We start from the raw sequence: 19,054 nt of genomic DNA, 5'->3' as shown, positions 1-19,054 counted from the left end.
TCCTTTCGCTGTTAATAGGCTGTAAATTTCCTTCCATTCTGTTCCTGTTCTTTTTCCTGGAAGCACCAATGTTTCTAATAAGTTATCTTTTATTTTTGCTATTTCTCCCTTTAATTGTCTAGGTTTTAAAATGTTTGGATTTAGTCTACCATGATTAATATCTTTCAGTAGATTAATAACTGCTGATTGAATTTTATCGCACTCTTCAATCAAAGAGCTTAGTTGCTTTGTTACCATAAAGAAATTTATGGATTCTTTGTACACATAGAAACTTTCCTTTAATGCTTCCGTTATGTTTTCTACTCTAGTGCTCATACTTCTAAAGTTCAAATTTATTTCCTCGGTAGTTCTTTTGAGAATATTTACCGTTGATTCTACCACCGATGTTTGTTTTTTAATTAAATCATCTAGGTTATGTTGGTTTTCTAATAAATTTTTCATATTTCCTTCCAACGTTTCCCTATCTTCGGCGTCCATTATCCCAAATAATATATGATAAAGTGAGCCCATAAACTCAAATGGTGCTCGCTTCTTTCATTTATTATCCTGAGTCATGAAAAGTTTATTATTTTCCTCCAGGTCTGAAATTTGTCTTTCCGTATTATCTAAGACATTATTGCATTGATCTTCAAAAGTATAAAGTTTACCACACACAACTCTCATTTTCCCAATAAATTCTTTCCCCTTTTTTAACATTTGGAAATACGGGTCCATGTTATAATAAACAATTAAATCCCAGGATGAGGCGACTATTTCAACATCCCCCATCGGGTCCAAATATATCGAAGTGGAACTGTTCATATTTTCAATTGACCACTTCGCCGTTCCTCTAGCAGCAATGTTTGCGTTTGAAACTTGGCAACATACACAAGCATTAACAATGCTGCCATCAGTCCTAGCTTGGACATTCGAGGTCTACTACGCGTACTTCTGGTCTATTTTGGAGTCATTCCTGAGTCTTGCTCTTCTGACTCAATTCCAGCTAATGGACAAATTTTAGTTATAGGTCGTTTTATCAACCCGTCTTGATGTTTTATGGTTACTACTCTGACTCTATCGTCCCTACCTTTATGTATTTCTTCTATTTTTCCCAAGGGCCATCTAGCTGGGTGACAGGTTTCATCTTTTATTAATACAATCTGTCCTGTTTTAATATTCTGCATTCCAATTTTCCATTTATTTCTTTGTTGCAGTGTGAGCAAATAATCTTCTTTCCATTTAATCCAAAATTCTCTTTTCATTTTCTGAATTAATCTCCATCTATCCAGATTCCCGATTTTTTCCTCTGAAATTGTCTCCATCGGGCCAAATATTGGCCTTCCAATTATAAAATGACCTGGTGTTAATACATCCAGATCGTCAATATCATTTGTAGCTGTATACAAAGGGCGTGAATTTAGTACCGCTTCAATTTGACATAATAGAGTTGCCATTTCCTCATAGGTTAAATTATTGTCCCCAATTACCCTTTTTAAGTGATATTTCACTGATTTTACCCCAGCTTCCCAAATACCTCCGAAGTGAGGTCCTGCCGGGGGAATAAAATGCCACTCGATCTGTTCATACTGACTTAGTATCGGGTATAACTGTAGAGTTGCGGTGTCCGCAGCAACTCACAACGTTCCCCCTCGTTCGTACTAAGTCTAATATTTGCGCAGCTTCTTCTGAAATTATGGTACATTGCGACCCACAATCAATGAGAGCTCTAAGGTTTTGATAGCCACCATTCCTTGCCCTTACTTTTATAAGTGCTGTGGCTAAGAACGCTTGTTCTTTTGTCAAGCAAGTGTTAACATTTTCCCTTTTTTCGTAGGGAATATGGAGCATCGTATGATGAGGTTTTTTACAAATCCCACATAAAATTTCAGAAAAGCATTTCTTATACATATCATGCCTACAGCATTTTGTGCAAAGGCGCTGTTTTTTTATAAACCGGCCTCTATCTATCGGACTCATTCCCTTAAACTTATAGCAGTGAATTATGGTATGTCCTGCCATTTTACATAACGGACAATTTTCTTTTATTTTACCATATTGCACTACTTTTTTCAACGGTTTCCACTCTTTATCCTGCGACGTGTAAAGAGAAGTGTACCGTTGTTCTAAAAATTCCATCACATCTGGCAATGCTTGGATCTCTTTTGTCCTTTTTATATGACTTTCATATAATTGTAAGGTATCTTTGTTGAATTTTTTTAACACAATGTGCGCGAAAATCACATTAACTTCTTCTGTTAAGTGTGACTTTAATTTAATTAAATGTATTGACTCGTTTATAGAATCAGAAAACCATTTAATATGTTTCGCTGAATCGTGATCTAGCATTGGTAAGTCTAGTAAACGATTCAGCTGATCCGAAAAAATTTTTCGCTTATTTTCATACCGCTTGGTCAGCAATTCCCAAGCGGCATTATAATTCTCCAGCGGCCCAGTTAAAAGGTGAGCTACCATACTCCGTGCCTCACCCTTTATCGCGATTTTCAAATAATTGAATTTTAGAGATGTACTCAGACTATCTCTGTTATGAATTAATTCACAAAATATTTGTGAAAAGCCGTCCCACTCTTTTTCTTCGCCCGAGAATGTGGGTACTTCCACTTTCGGAAGATCAGGCAAATCAATATCTTCTTTTTTTACCGTTGTCCCTTTAGTATCCATGCTGTTTTCTTCAGCTATAGTTTGCATCCTAACTTCTAGGTTGCTCAACATGCTTTGAATATCAAAGTCCAACTCGACGATCTGCTGTTGAAGCTGTCGTTTGTTTCATAGCTATGATTAAACTCCTCAATTTTTGAGCTCAGTTTTTTAATGAGGAACTCAATTTTTTCCTTTCTCATTCTACACTCTCCCATTTTAGCCTGATCAAACCTCTGCATGGTTTGCTCTAAATATGTCCTTAGGTTTTCCACTATTCTGTCGATTTCCTCAGATACTTTTTCTATGCTATTGTCAATTTTGGGCTCTATGTTTTCCTTCAAAGTTCCAGTCTCCACTGGTTGTAAGCTTGTTTTTTCTACCCTCCCTTTCGTTTCATTATTTTTTGACTCTACATACTTTTTATGTATGTCCTCTATATTTTTAATCATTTTTATACCCGATACTCAAAATGAGTATTGGGGTATATTAGATTTGTGGTAAAAGTGGATGTGTGTAACGTCCAGAAGGAATCGTTTCCGACCCCATAAAGTATATATATTCTTGATCAGCATCAATAGCCGAGTCGATTGAGCCCTGTCTGTCTGTCCGTCTGTCCGTCCGTCCGTCTGTCCGTCCCCTTCAGCGCCTAGTGCTCAAAGACTATAAGAGCTAGAGCAACGATGTTTTGGATCCAGACTTCTGTGATATGTCACTGCTACAAAAATATTTCAAAACTTCGCCCCGCCCACTTCCGCCCCACAAAGGACGAAAATCTGTGGCATCCACATTTTTAAAGATACGATAAAAACAAAAACGCAGAATCGTAGAGGATGACTATATGTTTTAGAATGTAAGATCTCAACCTTAGATCTCACTATGAAACGTATATCTCAGAATTTCGCCCCACCCCCTTCCGCCCCCACAAAGGACGAAAATCTGTTGCATCCACAATATTGCACATTTGAGAAAACTAAAAACGCAGAATCATAGATAATGACCATATCCATCAGATTGCTGAATCTTTTTTTTTTTTACTTTTACTTAATTAGGCTTAAAAACAATTTGAAATATGAGACTTAGCTGATGAATTCTGCTTCTGCTGTTGTTGTTACTGCTGCCTCTGAAGTCGCTGCTGCTGATACCGCTGTTGCTGCTGCTGGTGTTGCCTCTGCTTACGTCGCTGCTGCTGATATCGCTGTCGCTGCTGCTGGTGTTGCCTCTGCTTAAGTCGCTGTCGCTGATCTTTTTTTTCTCTTTCGATGTTCCGGCTTCGAAAACGCCACCGTCGCGAAAAATTTTTATTTTTCAATTACAATAGATATACATATTTCGTTATCTATTAAAATACAGCCTGTCCAGCTCGTATTTTCCAAATTATTAATTGAAACTTCCGTTTCATTTATTTTTATTTTTTTTTTTTTGTTTTATTCTCCGATCACAATAGATATACCCAGTTATCTATTAAAAATACAGCCTGTTTAGCTCGTATTTTTCCAAATTATTAATTGAAACTCTCGTTTCATTAATTTATTTTATACTCTGTTCCTTCCTATAGGAAGAAGATCAAAGTTTTTTATTTTGCTACCTTTAGCTGTCAGTGAACTAGACACTTGTTCAGTCTCAAGGAAGCTGGTTTAACTCCGTGCTCTTACCACAGGGGGGAAACAACGGAGAGTCTCGAAGGACCAAAATGTTAAGACCTTAAAAGAAAAGTCTAGACATTTGCGAGTTGAGTTGAAAATTCAAACTCAATTTTATTCTAAAAATCAGAGCCTTATATGTGATTTGACAATGAGGTAGGAGGTACAATTTGGTAGTCTATAATTATCGTTAGACCTACGCAGAGGATACACTTTACTGAGGGTGTATTTTTGAGTACATGCTTACATTAGTTTTATTTTAGGACCGCATTTGTTAAGTGTTTTCCCCACTTGTGTTTTGTTGTCGTATTAATGGGTTACAGATCTCTGTTTACACCAGTGCAGTCATAACTTGTCTACTTTATGTTATTTCTTTAGAGATCGGTGTTGTTATATGAGTTTATGTGTACAATAATCTATTTATATTTAAACATTCTGCAAGGGGCCGAAAGTGGCATTGTATTGACGATAATATGTTCATGTTTGAACACTCGCACCCAGGAATTTTCATTAGGAAATGGAGACATGAATGTTAGGGAAAATTCTAGCGGAAACAGACGGCTGCAGTTACAGCAAAATATTTTCAAATGAATTCCAAGCTCCTGCATTTATTGAGGGGGAAATTCCATATCTGTGGAAATAATATGTGTACAAATATATTATATATGTACACGCTGCTCTTTTCAAATGTATATATTGCCGTGTGCATCCTTAAAGCAGAACTTCTGAGGAGTACTCTCTTCGGAAATGCAGATACACAGATATATCTGCAATTACTAAAGGAAATTTGCCACACAGAGAGAGTTCTCTATGTCTCTAGATATATACATATATATTGTAGCAAGGTAATAATTAGTGAGGCATTCAACTAGTATTTAAAATAGCATACAGCGCGCATTGGTATTTACCGCACCATCGATACACTCGGTGGGAAATACCAATAGTGAGTTATCGGATAAGAAACATGGAGAAGAGAGTGAGAGCACTTTGTAAATGGCGATTGTGAGAGACGGACGCGCAGCTAATAAAAAAGAGTTACATTAAATCACCGGGTTTGTGTTTTTATACCTATACAGTTCACTCACGCACCGATATTGGTCACTACAATTCCCGGATTAGACGGCCTACAATTTCAAAAGTGGGATACGATCAATCGCCGCCAGTGAAAAATAGCGAAAATTTTTATCATCTCGTCCGTCGAAGACGCCATCGCTGAAAAAAAAACATGTCGGACTTGGTCGGCGCGGAGGAGTTCTCGGCCGCCCGGCTGCGCGAATGGCTGGAGTCCCTCAATCTACCAAAAGGTGGAAGCAAAGCTGCCATGGCAGCGAGACTTAACGAAATACCAGTAGAGCTGCGGGGACAGGGACCACCGGCAGCCGAAACATGCGAGAACGAGAGGGAAGATGAGGCGGCCGCAGATCAAGACTCGACGAAGAGCGAACGCAAAGAGAAGAACGAAAAAGCACCGCAAGCGCCTGGGCACAACAACAACCATGGCGAATATCGAGCAGAGGTTGAAATGTTAAAACTGCAAATCGTGCTGCTGAAGCTGCAGAGCGAGAGGGAGAAGGAAGGGAGAGGAGAGAACACAACACCAGCCGCCAGCAATGACGCTGGCGTCATGTTGCTAAATGCCGCCAAAGACATGTTGCCAACATATCATGGCAACATTTCTGGAAACAACGATGACGTCACAACTTGGATCGCGCAGTTTAAGGCCGTCGCAAAAGTGAACAAACTGAAGGATGAGAAGCTACTAATGCTGCTAATGTCGAAGCTTAAGGACAAAGCATTGGTGTGGCTGCATTCGAGTCCGGAGCACATGTCGCTGCCAATCGATCAATTGTTGAACGTCATGGAAGACACTTTCCATCCCAAGGAAAGCAAACTGTTGCTCCGTCGCAAGTTCGAGTCCCGTTCATGGGCACGTGGCGAGGAGTTCTCGATGTACTTCAACGCCAAAGTGTCGCTGGCATCCCGCATAGTCATTGACGACGAGGAGTTTATTGACGGAGTCATCGAAGGTATCCCAGATGTAGGCCTGCGTAGGCAAGCCCACATGCAGTGCTTTGGCGCTCCATATCAACTACTCAAGGCGTTCGAGAAGATCATGCTGCCAAAGAAGTACGGTTCAACTGAAGGGGCAAACACTGGAGCCTCGCCAACACCCATTCGCTGCTACAACTGCAACTCTTTGGGCCACGTGGCAGGGGAGTGCCGCAAGCCCAAGCGCGAAAGAGGAGCGTGCTACGGATGCGGCAGCATGAGTCACCAGGTGTCACACTGTGACGAAAAGAAGTACAAGGTACATAACGATTATATATACAAATTTAATATATACATTAGCAATTACAATAACAAATGCTTGTCCTTAAATTGCCTCATCGACTCAGGGAGCCCAATAAGTTTTATGAAGTTATCGTGTCTAGAGCACCAGTCGGAAAATAACCTAAATAAAGTGGAAGAGCGCTCACGATTAAGTTCGAACGAAATCAAAGAAGATGATTTAAGTTTATATAAGTTTAACAAAGACAAGAAAAACAGAGAAATTGAATTTATTTTGAATAAAAATGCGGATTACGCTTATGTTGGACTAAATAATAGCAAACTTAACATCTTTGGTAAAATACCCAGTTTTGTAATTATTAACAAAAATCGAATCAACTTTGAATTACTAGTAGTGGCAGACGAGTCGATGGGCTATGAGGCTGTGTTAGGTAGGGATTTTATGAATTTATGCAAATTTAAAATTGTAAGTGACATTTGCAAGGAGAAGGAGAGTGAGACAAAAAACGAGTGTGAAATAAAAAATGAGTGTTTAGAAAAAAATGAGTGTTTAGAAGAAAATGAGTGTTTAGGAGAAAATGAGTGTTTAGAAGAAAATGAGTGTTTAGGAGAAAATGAGTGTTTAGAAGAAAATGAGTGTTTAGGAGAAAATGAGTGTTTAGAAAAAAATGAGTGGAAAATAGAGAATGAGTGTTTAGGAGAATATGAATGTGAAGTTAAAGATGAGGGTGATAAAGAGAATAAGCATGAAGTAGAAAGTGGAGGCAAGGTAGAAAATGAGTGTTCTGCAATGGTTGAGTGTCTGGAAGACAGCGATACCTGCGAGAGCGTAAAAACCAATTTCAACGAACTACCAAGCCAGTATCCAGACAAAGAAAACGACTGGGAGTTGAAAGTAGGGACAGATTGTAGCCAAGAACTCGCAGGACGACTTAAATATATGTTTAGGACAGCGTATGTAAACGCAGAAAGACCAAACTTACCACAAACCAAGTGGGAAATGAAGTTGAATTTCGAACACGAAAAACCGTTTCATTGCCCACCTAGAAGACTGTCGTATAGCGAAAAAGCCCAAGTACAGAAAATGATAGACGAATACACAGAAAAAGGTTACATCAGAACCAGTGAGTCAGAATACGTTTCGCCTATAGTACTGGTAAAAAAGAATTCGGGAGAGTTGAGACTGTGCGTCGATTATCGCACACTTAATAAAGGTATGATAAAGGACAATTACCCAACACCTCTGATAGACGACCTACTAGATAAACTGTCAGGGAAAAGACTTTTCACCAAGTTAGACCTGAAGAATGGATACTTCCACGTATTTATGCATAAAGATTCAGTTAAATACACATCGTTCACGACCCCCATGGGACAATACGAATGGTTGAGGATGCCGTTCGGGTTACGAAATGCATCGGCGGTGTTTCAAAGATTCACAAACAACATTTTTGCAGATATGGTAAAGGAAGACAAAGTTATAATATACATGGACGATATTATGGTAGCAACAAAAGATAGTGATAGTCACATGGAAATTTTACAAGAAGTGATGAGACGATTGGTAGAGAATAAACTTGAATTAAGGATTGATAAATGCGAATTCTTACAGTCAGAAGTTAAGTACCTGGGCTATTCCATATCGGGTAACGGAATTAAACCAGATACGAAGGGATTACAGGCAGTAAAAGGGTTCCCAGTCCCCACGAAAACGAACGAAGTGCAGAGTTTCTTAGGGTTATGTTCTTACTTTAGACGGTTCGTAAAAGATTTTTCTACGAAAGCTAAGCCCCTTTATGATTTGGTCAAAAAAGACAGGAAGTTTGAATTCGGTATCGTAGAACTAGAATGTTTCGAACAACTCAAAAGTAATTTGTTGGAAGCACCGATCTTGGCACTTTACAATCCCAGAGATCCGACAGAAGTACATTGCGATGCAAGTTCGTTAGGTTTCGGGTCAATTCTAATGCAGAAGAAGGGTGATGGCAGAATGCACCCGGTGTTTTATTTCTCCAAGCGGACAACAATTACCGAAGCAAAATACCACAGCTTTGAACTGGAGACACTAGCGATAATTTATGCACTACAACGGTTTAGAGTATACGTGCAAGGCATACCCTTCAAAATAGTGACAGACTGCAACGCGCTAACTATGACTCTAAACAAGAAAGAACTCAATCCACGCATTGCCCGCTGGGCGTTAGAGTTACAAAATTATGACTACAAGTTAGAACACAGGTCAGGAAGTAGAATGCAACACGTAGATGCGCTAAGCAGAGCCGTTCAGATACTCACGGTAGACACAAACACCTTTGAAGAAAATTTAATTATATGCCAAAACAGAGATAACAAACTGATGGAGCTGAGAGAAACGTTACAGAAATCAGAACACAAACATTATGAGATGAGAAACGGAATAATATACAGGAAAAAAGATAACAATACTATCCTATTCTGCGTACCCGAGGAAATGGAAGGCCACGTACTCTATAAGTACCACGATGAACTAGGGCACGTCGGTATAGACAAGATGACCGACGCTATATCGAAAAGCTACTGGATCTCAAACGTAAGGTATAAAGCCAAGCGACACATTGAAAACTGTCTAAAATGCATAGCGTACTCAGCAAAACACGGAAAAGAGGAAGGGTTTTTACACAACATACCAAAAGGGTCAGGACCATTCGAGGTAGTACATATCGACCATTTCGGGCCAGTCGACAAAGGCAGGGCCAACAAACATGTTTTAGTAGTAATAGACGCGTTCACCAAATTCGTAAGACTTTATACGACCAAAACCACTAGCACAAAGGAAGCAGTAATTGCAATGAAAGATTATTTCCGAGCTTACAGTAGACCCAGATGCATTGTGTCAGACAGAGGAAGCTGTTTCACGTCAAAAGAGTTTGAAGAATTCTTAGAACAGAGCAATGTTAAACACGTAAAGATAGCAACAGGGTCGCCACAGGCCAACGGGCAGGTAGAAAGGGTGAACAGAAGTTTGGGACCCATGATTGCAAAGCTTGTTGACCCGGAAAAAGGATTACATTGGGATATGGTAGTGGAAACAGTAGAACACGCGATGAACAACACAATTCAAAGAACAATTAATGAACACCCGAGCAGAATGTTGTTTGGGGTCGTACAAAAAGGAAAGGTTTCAGATTTACTAAAAGATCATCTAGACGAACTAACCGAACAGCGGGCAACAAGGGATATAGAAAAGATTAGAGCAGTAGCAGGCACTCATCAGGAAAAAATACAGTCTTATAACAAACAAGCAACAAATTCAAAGCGAAGGGAGCCACACGTGTACGTAGATAATGATCTAGTTATGGTGAGAAATTTCGACACTCATACAGGGGTGTCTAAAAAGCTTATCCCGAAGTTCAAAGGACCTTATAAGATATCAAAGGTGTTAAAAAATGATAGGTATTTGCTAGAAGATGTAGAGGGGTTTCAACAATCAAGGATCCCGTATAAAGGAGTTTGGGCGGTGGCAAATATGAAGCCGTGGATTGAAAATGGTAATAATGCAAATGGCACAGGGAATCAAAATGAAGAAAATGATTGTAACACGTAAACTTAGAATATTAAGAGTAAATCACACCCAACTGTAATAAATCAACCTATCTAGAAACTAAATTAAATGTAAGGAGTTCAGGAGCACTCCGGTCAGGATGGCCGCATTGTAGCAAGGCAATAATTAGTAAGGCATTCAACTAGTATTTAAAATATCATACAGCGCGCATTGGTATTTACCGCACCATCGATACACTCGGTGGGAAATACCAATAGTGAGTTATCGGATAAGAAACATGGAGAAGAGAGGGAGAGCACTTTGTAAATGGCGATTGTGAGAGACGGACGCGCAGCTAATAAAAAAGAGTTACATTAAATCACCGGGTTTGTGTTTTTATACCTATACAGTTCACTCACGCACCGATATTGGTCACTACAATTCCCGGATTAGACGGCCTACAATATGCATATTCTTTAAGTGTCCTTTACATCTATGGATGGTGCATCGGTACCGCCGCTGGCTCCGGGCTCTCCGGCTGCTGCGGAAATTGTGAGGAAATGAAAATGAACTTTTTCTTACATTTTTTCCCCCCATCATTTTTTACACTTTTTTCCACATTTTCTTTCTTTAGCTTTTTCTTTCCTGTCCTTGACGGGAAGCAGGGCCGTAGAGGGGGGGGAGTAGAGGGGGGCATTCAGACAGACCAGACTCTCATTACTTGAGAGGCAAGGCGACTATTTAGAGCCGTTTGTGCAGTGGCGTTTGCGTTGCATTGCCGAGCATTGCGTTGAGTGACCCACCTTGACCCACTCTAATTGCACGTCTAAATGGCAGCCAGACAATGCCCAGAGCTATGACTACTCGACCGTTGACCAATCAGAGGCAGTGGCAGAGTGGCACAGAGCAAGAAGAGGGAGCCGAACCGCTTCTTACGGCCACCGATACGGTGCCAGAGAGCCAGGAAGATCTGCCAGAGCTTTATATTAGTTTTAAATATTTATTTATTCCGCCAGGCCTTGGGCTGTGGCCCAAAGTTGAATATTAATGAAGTTAATTGAAAAACTTTGCACACAACAACAATGTAACAATATCCCGGAGCCGTACACCCATCCTTTCCGCTGCCACGAAGGAACCACTTTTGCGTCTGCCGCGGAGGGCACAAATTATTTCACAAATTACAACAAATAAAATGTTTGCGGCCAATTATTGAGGGGGAAGCGACAGTCGTTGAGGAGGGGAGATCGAACCCCAGAGCCCCCTGGGGGCCAGGGCTCAATATGCAATTTACATAATTACGCATACTTGCAGGAAACTTATAAATATTTATGCTGTTTCTTCAAAAAATTCAGTTCTAAGTGAAAAATGAATAACAACGAGGTGGAACGTTGTGAGTTGCTGCGGACACCGCAACTCTACAGTTATACCCGATACTAAGTCAGTATGGCTCTCCTCCGGCAGACGCCGCTAATCTTAAGCGACACGACAAAGAGTGCGTGCGAGTGAGACAGAAAATCAGTCTGAGCGTGACGTCGGGCGCTGCGTAGCCACTCCAAATTGATTTGTTTCCTTTGGCTATAAAAATTATCTGATCTGATCCAGATTCAGCAATCAGATAGATATGGTTGTTATCTATGATTCTGCGTTTTTAGTTTTCTCGAATCTGCAATATTGTGGATGCAACAGATTTTCGTCCTTTGTGTAGGCGGAAGGGGGTGGGGCGAAATTTTGAGAAATACGTTTTATAGTGAGATCTAACAGGAGTGCGGATACCAAATTTGGTTACTCTAGCCTTAATAGTCTTTGAGATTTGTGAATATCCCCAGATTTTCGTCCTTTGCGGGGGCGGAAGGGGGTGTGGCGAAATTTTGAAACAAACTCGTCTCGGTACGATATATAAGGAGTCTGGATACCAAATTTGGTTGCTCTAGCTTTTATAGTCTTTGAGATCTAGGCGCTAATGTTTTACTCTAAGCCAAGCCGCCTATGCTACGTGTGTGTTAGAGAGAGACAGGGCGAGAAAAAATGAAATTGTTTTCTTGATGCTGGCTATAATAATAATACGATCCAATTCAGACAGTCTAAAAGATATGGTCATTCTCTACGATTCTGCGTTTTTGGTTTTATCATATCTTTAAAATTGTGGATGCCACAGATTTTCGTCCTTTGTGGGGGCGGAAGTGGGCGGGGCGAAGTTTTGAAATATTTTTGTAGCAGTGACATATCACAGAAGTCTGGATACAAAACATCGTTGCTCTAGCTCTTATAGTCTTTGAGCACTAGGCGCTGAAGGGGACGGTCAGACGGACAGACGGACGGACGGACAGACGGACAGACAGACATGGCTCAATCGACTCGGCTATTGATGCTGATCAAGAATATATATACTTTATGGGGTCGGAAACGATTCCTTCTGGACGTTACACACATCCATTTTCACCACAAATCTAATATACCCCAATACTCATTTTGAGTATCGGGTATAAAAACAGAATTAAAGTGAATTACTCGTAAATTATAGTGGTTGCAACTTGTTTTTTTGAGGGGCCCCGTGCAGCGACAAAAATTTAACATGAATCTCACGTCTGTCGCTTTTCGACGAACGACGAACAAGACCAAAATCTGAAATTGTGCAATGTTGAATCACGAGCTGACGTGGAGCGAAGGTGGCTATGGGGCGATGATGGGTAATGGCTGATGTCTGCGGTTGGTGTGGGGCTGGTGGGGAACAGAGGTGCACAGGGCCTACGGCTGGGGGGCAATTTCCATCTAAATGACCGACAGACATCAGCGGGTTGACCTTACCCCCTCCCGGATAGCCTCCACGAGTTTTCGGGGGGTGTTTGATTGCAGTTCGTTGGCGTTGTCGTTGCAGGTGGCAGGTGGCTGATGGCAGCAGGCAGGAGAAGTGGCAGAGTGGAGTGACCACAATCTCTGGGCATATTGTAATCATCGCTCCACACACGATGGATTACCGAAAAGCCCTGCTCAGCATTTACTGTACTTGGGGGGAGTGCTCGGCCTTCCACCGAAAAGAAACCGAATCTATATAAACCGAATCTTATAAATTCCAAAATTGTATTTCTTGTGCTCTCGTTCCCACAGAGACAACACAAATATGTCGAGCGATTCGAGTCGGCGCATCCAAGTGCCCGAGGAGCTGAAGGAGGTCCTCTTGCAGTTCTCCATTGCGTATCTGGTGGAGCAGCCCCCGGATGTGATCGACTATGCCGCCGACTATTTCAATAAGCTGCAGGCCAATCGTCCGGCTCCGATCAACCAGGATCACAGTCAGGATGATCAGCAGAGCATCAACTCCCAGGATGGAGAAGGTGAGTGTGGCCCGCTACATCGCCACACGCCCATCGATGGCGTGTCCTGTCATCCTTTTCTTTGCGTGTGCGTCGGCATGCTTTGGGGGGCTTGCAACATTCTTTCTTGGTTTATTATACCCGATACTTAAAATGAGTATTGGGGTATATTAGATTTGTGGTAAAAGTGGATGTGTGTAACGTCCAGAAGGAATCGTTTCCGACCCCATAAAGTATATATATTCTTGATCAGCATCAATAGCCGAGTCGATTGAGCCCTCTCTGTCTGTCCGTCCGTCCGTCTGTCCGTCCCCTTCAGCGCCTAGTGCTCAAAGACTATAAGAGCTAGAGCAACGTTGTTTTGGATCCAGACTTCTGTGATATGTCACTGCTACAAAAATATTTCAAAACTTCGTCCCGCCCACTTCCGCCCCCACAAAGGACGAAAATCTGTGGCATCCACATTTTTAAAGATACGATAAAACCAAAAACGCAGAATCGTAGAGGATGACTATATGTTCTAGAGTGTAAAATCCCAACCAGATCGTATAATTATTATAGCCAGAATCAAGAAAACAATTTCATTCTTTCTCGCTCTGTCTCTCTCTAACACACAGGTTACATGGTCGGCTTTGCCAATTGCAAAATATGAGTTCAAGGATCTCAGAACCTATAACAGCCAGAGCAACCAAATTTGGTATCCACACTCCTGTTATATCGGACCTTGACCGTTTCGTGTCCAAATTTCGCCCCACCCCCTTCCGCCCCCACAAAAGACGAAAATCTGTTGCATCCACAATATTGCAGATTCGAGAAAACTAAAAACGCAGAATCATAGATAATGACCATATCTATCAGACTGCTGAATCTGGATCAGATCGGATCATTTTTATACCCAAAAGGAACAAATCAATTTGCACTGGCTACGCAGCGCCCGACGTCACGCTCAGACTGATTTTCTGCCTCTCTCGCACGCACTCTGTGTCGTGTCGTTTAATATTAGCGGCGTCTGCCGGAGGAGAGCCATACTGACTAATTATCGGGTATAACAGTAGAGTTGCGGTGTCCGCAGCAAGTCACAACGTTCCCCCTCGTTTCTTATTAGGAACATGATTTATATGGTCTTCTTCTTCGGCAGCAAAAGAAATTGAAAAGTTTTTTCGTTTCCGTTCAGTGTAAAGTTTGGTGTCGTAGATCTTGTATCTTTTGGGGGTTCAGCACGTGTTCGGTGTACGGATAATTAAACGCAACCTCATCTGGTCATAAATCTTTGGCCACCACTGTAGCCCGTATGGTTTATCTTGAAAACAAATTAAATAATGATGCTTTGGCAGAGTTCAATTTGTTCCTGTCTCTGCCTCTCTCGCTGAGCCTTTTGTTCACAGCTTCCTTTTGCGTGTTTATCTTTCGGTTAATCAAACACGAAGCCCTCGAGGGATAGCAGCAGCACCACCACGAGGATGGGATGTCAAGTGGATCGAGGGAGGTGGCAGTGGCAGTGGCAGTGGCAGACAGAGGGATAGACCGAGGGCAGGAGTGGCAATGGCGGCTGCTGTTTCTGCCAATAAAAATCTATTAATTGCGCACACAGCCGCCGCCCCTAAAGAGCAGAGCCAACAGCATGGATGCAGCTCTCATTCCACAGATATACATACATATATATGGCTACACATACGTGTGTACGTGTGTATACGTATCCTAGTTTTGATATTCCATTGGAGCTCGCTCCGGGATTGCAGGAGGAGTTGGGGGGGCTTTCGTCTCACTATTAAACCGTCGACGTGCCCGTGGTCCGGGCCAAGGGCTCTTCTCGTGCTCACTGAAGCACTCAATATCTCTACGAGCTCTGCCTCAACTGGAGCGAAATTGACACGCAAATAGATTTCAATGGCTATGCCGTACCCCGTTACCTGCCCCTCCCTGCGGTCTCTTGCATCCGTAATCTATTTTCCGCTTCCCCTGCTGGAGCTCTCTATATCGATTTGTGTCTGTATTTTTACGCTTTGATGTCTATTTGGGGATCAAGCTTTTTGTTTAAATTTTTTAGCTTTAAAGACGGCGGGGGTGAACCAAACAAATGCGCCCCAAATAAAGGTGTAAGAGGTGTGTCCTTGTGTGTGTGTGTACTGCCAGGAAAGGTGTGCCTGAGAGGTGAGACCATGAGCTCGGACCATGCAACATTTTATTAACACTCACTACAGGTGGAGCAGCACCACCACCAGCACCAAAGGGACTCCACCATAGACAGGATCCTGGGATAAGCTTCTGGGAGGGGGGGTTCTGGAGCCTGAGCGCGACCATTGAGGCATACTGATGAACAGCTCAGCCAGGGGCCTCAAACCACGCTTCATTGGGCGCACAGGGCGCATGACATGCCCCTGGTATGATGGCCAGGGGGGCGACGGCTAACGGTGGGTGACGGGGGGGGGCATTCATTTCAACATTATTGACATGCCAACAGCGTTTTGTGGAAGGTCCCTGGGTATACACGTATCTCTGGCCAAAACCTAAACGGAAATTGCTGTGCCTCTCTCGCTGTCTCTCTCTCTCTAGCTGTCTCTCTCTCTCTCTCTAGCTGTCTCTCTCTCTCTCTCTGGAGTGGTGTGGACCTCCTGTTGCGCTTAATATTAATCTGTATGTTTGCCATATGAAAAGCCAGAGAGAGAAAATTACCATGTTAATCAAGACAAAGAGTGTGGCTGTGGCTGTGGCTGTGGCTGCTATTTATATCCCGAAACGACAAAACAGAGAAGGACAGAGGAGGCAGTTCCATAGATATGGACATAGAAATATGTATAAATAGATGAAAGGGGGGAGGAAACCTCTTGAGTGGCGTGCTCTGTGTTGCCTACTTGCAGGCACTATTTCCGCTTTGGTTTGACGGCCCGTTTGCCTGTCATCGTGCCACACAGTGGCTTCAGTGGCGTCTCCAGAGATGGCCCCGATGCTGCGGCTCTTGTGCCACAAACGGCACTTCCGCTGTCCATCAGTCACTCGGCAAACGTCAACAGGATAGCACCATACCCACTCCGGACAACTGTCATTCAGCACCGTTGGTAGTACCGTTGGTCATTCATTCGGTTATACCGTTAGATCAATGCTGTCATCGTTTGAGTTCTCGTACTCGTCCTTGTTCTTGTCCTTGTGCCTGTTGCTGTCCTTCCAGAGTTGTCGCTATCGTTCGGTCGATCGGTCGGGTGTCCTCTCATTTGACTAATGAAATTAATGCAACCCGTCTCTTTTTATACCCGATACTCAAAATGAGTATTGGGGTATATTAGATTTGTGGTAAAAGTGGATGTGTGCAACGTCCAGAAGGAATCGTTTCCGACCCCATAAAGTATATATATTCTTGATCAGCATCAATAGCCGAGTCGATTGAGCCCTGTCTGTCTGTCCGTCCGTCCGTCCGTCCGTCCGTCCGTCCGTCCGTCCGTCCGTCCGTCCGTGCGTCCCCTTCAGCGCCTAGTGCTCAAAGACTATAAGAGCTAGAGCAACGATGTTTTGGATCCAGACTTCTGTGATATGTCACTGCTACAAAAATATTTCAAAACTTCGCCCCGCCCACTTCCGCCCCCACAAAGGACGAAAATCTGTGGCATCCACATTTTTAAAGATACGATAAAACCAAAAACGCAGAATCGTAGAGGATGACTATATGTTCTAGAGTGTAAAATCTCAACCAGATCGTATAATTATTATAGCCAGAATCAAGAAAACAATTTAATTCTTTCTCGCTCTGTCTCTCTCTAACACACAGGTTTCATAGTCGGTTTTGCCAATTGCAAAATATGAGTTCAAGGATCTCAGAACCTATAAGAGCCAGAGCAACCAAATTTGGTATCCACACTCCTGTGATATCGGACCTTGACCGTTTCGTGTCCAAATTTCGCCACACCCCTTTCCGCCCCCGCAAAGGACGAAAATCTGGGGCATCCACAAATCTCAGAGACTATTAAGGCTAGAGTAACCAAATTTGGTATCCGCACTTCTGTTAGATCTCACTACAAAACGTATATCTCAGAATTTCGCCCCACCCCCTTCCGCCCCCACAAAGGACGAAAATCTGTTGCATCCACAATATTGCACATTCGAGAAAACTAAAAACGCAGAATCATAGATAATGACCATATCTATCAGATTGCCGAATCTGGATCAGATCGGATCATTTTTGTAGCCAAAAGGAACAAATCAATTTGCAGTGGCTACGCAGCCCCCGACGTCACGCTCAGACTGATTTTCTGTCTCTCTCGCACGCACTCTTTGTCGTGTCGTTCAATATTAGCGGCGTCTGCCGGAGAGAGCCATACTGACTTAGTATCGGGTATAACTGTAGAGTTGCGGTGTCCGCAGCAACTCACAACGTTCCACCTCGTTTCGTTTCCGTTCAGTGTAAAGTTTGGTGTCGTAGATCCGGTGTACGGATACACAGCTTCCTTTTGCGTGTTTATCTTTCGGTTAATCAAACACGCAGCCCTCGAGGGATAGCAGCAGCACCACCACGAGGATGGGATGTCAAGTGGATCGAGGGAGGTGGCAGTGGCAGTGGCAGACAGAGGGATAGACCGAGGGCAGGAGTGGCAATGGCGGCTGCTGTTTCTGCCAATAAAAATCTATTAATTGCGCACACAGCCGCCGCACCTAAAGAGCAGAGCCAACAGCATGGATGCAGCTCTCATTCCACAGATATACATTCATATATATGGCTACACATACGTGTGTACGTGTGTATACGTATCCTAGTTTTGATATTCCATTGGAGCTCGCTCCGGGATTGCAGGAGGAGTTGGGGGGGCTTTCGTCTCACTATTAAACCGTCGACGTGCCCGTGGTCCGGGCCAAGGGCTCTTCTCGTGCTCACTGAAGCACTCAATATCTCTACGAGCTCTGCCTCAACTGGAGCGAAATTGACACGCAAATAGATTTCAATGGCTATGCCGTACCCCGTTACCTGCCCCTCCCTGCGGTCTCTTGCATCCGTAATCTATTTTCCGCTTCCCCTGCTGGAGCTCTCTATATCGATTTGTGTCTGTATTTTTACGCTTTGATGTCTATTTGGGGATCAAGCTTTTTGTTTAAATTTTTTAGCTTTAAAGACGGCGGGGGTGAACCAAACAAATGCGCCCCAAATAAAGGTGTAAGAGGTGTGTCCTTGTGTGTGTGTGTACTGCCAGGAAAGGTGTGCCTGAGAGGTGAGACCATGAGCTCGGACCATGCAACATTTTATTAACACTCACTACAGGTGGAGCAGCACCACCACCAGCACCAAAGGGACTCCACCATAGACAGGATCCTGGGATAAGCTTCTGGGAGGGGGGTTCTGGAGCCTGAGCGCGACCATTGAGGCATACTGATGAACAGCTCAGCCAGGGGCCTCAAACCACGCTTCATTGGGCGCACAGGGCGCATGACATGCCCCTGGTATGATGGCCAGGGGGGCGACGGCTAACGGTGGGTGACGGGGGGGGGCATTCATTTCAACATTATTGACATGCCAACAGCGTTTTGTGGAAGTTCCCTGGGTATACACGTATCTCTGGCCAAAACCTAAACGGAAATTGCTGTGCCTCTCTCGCTGTCTCTCTCTCTCTAGCTGTCTCTCTCTCTCTCTCTAGCTGTCTCTCTCTCTCTCTCTGGAGTGGTGTGGACCTCCTGTT

General features: G+C 43.0%; 2 protein-coding genes across 4 annotated transcripts in view; both read left to right on the top strand.

Annotated features, from left to right (window-relative positions):
• LOC117189940 (cAMP-dependent protein kinase type II regulatory subunit-like) overlaps positions 1–19,054 on the top strand; it is a 50,441-nt gene that overhangs the window by 18,645 nt on the left and 12,742 nt on the right. For all 3 annotated transcript variants that reach the window (XM_033395021.1, XM_033395023.1, XM_033395022.1), the window contains exon 3: positions 13,192–13,418. In XM_033395021.1, coding sequence (XP_033250912.1) covers positions 13,205–13,418 — 214 coding nt within the window. In that variant the 5' untranslated portion in view covers positions 13,192–13,204. The remainder of the gene's footprint in view (positions 1–13,191; positions 13,419–19,054) is intronic.
• On the top strand, positions 5,439–6,888 carry LOC117189941. The gene is made up of 2 exons (XM_033395024.1): positions 5,439–6,585; positions 6,656–6,888. The coding sequence occupies exons 1-2, from the start codon at positions 5,503–5,505 to the stop codon at positions 6,683–6,685; spliced, it is 1,113 nt and encodes a 370-aa protein (XP_033250915.1). The 5' UTR covers positions 5,439–5,502; the 3' UTR covers positions 6,686–6,888.

Source organism: Drosophila miranda (genome assembly GCF_003369915.1).
Source record: "Drosophila miranda strain MSH22 chromosome Y unlocalized genomic scaffold, D.miranda_PacBio2.1 Contig_Y1_pilon, whole genome shotgun sequence".
Classification (NCBI taxonomy): domain Eukaryota; kingdom Metazoa; phylum Arthropoda; class Insecta; order Diptera; family Drosophilidae; genus Drosophila; species Drosophila miranda.
This window is presented reverse-complemented; position numbering and strand designations above follow the sequence as displayed.

What these genes read in the sequence shown, in the direction of transcription:
- LOC117189941 (XM_033395024.1), top strand. Translation starts at nt 5,503, where the DNA reads ATGTCGGACTTGGTCGGCGCGGAGGAGTTCTCGGCCGCCCGGCTGCGC. An exon ending in GTGACGAAAAGAAGTACAAG is followed by an intron (nt 6,586 to 6,655) that starts GTACATAACGAT and finishes GCTTGTCCTTAA; the next exon opens with ATTGCCTCATCGACTCAGGG.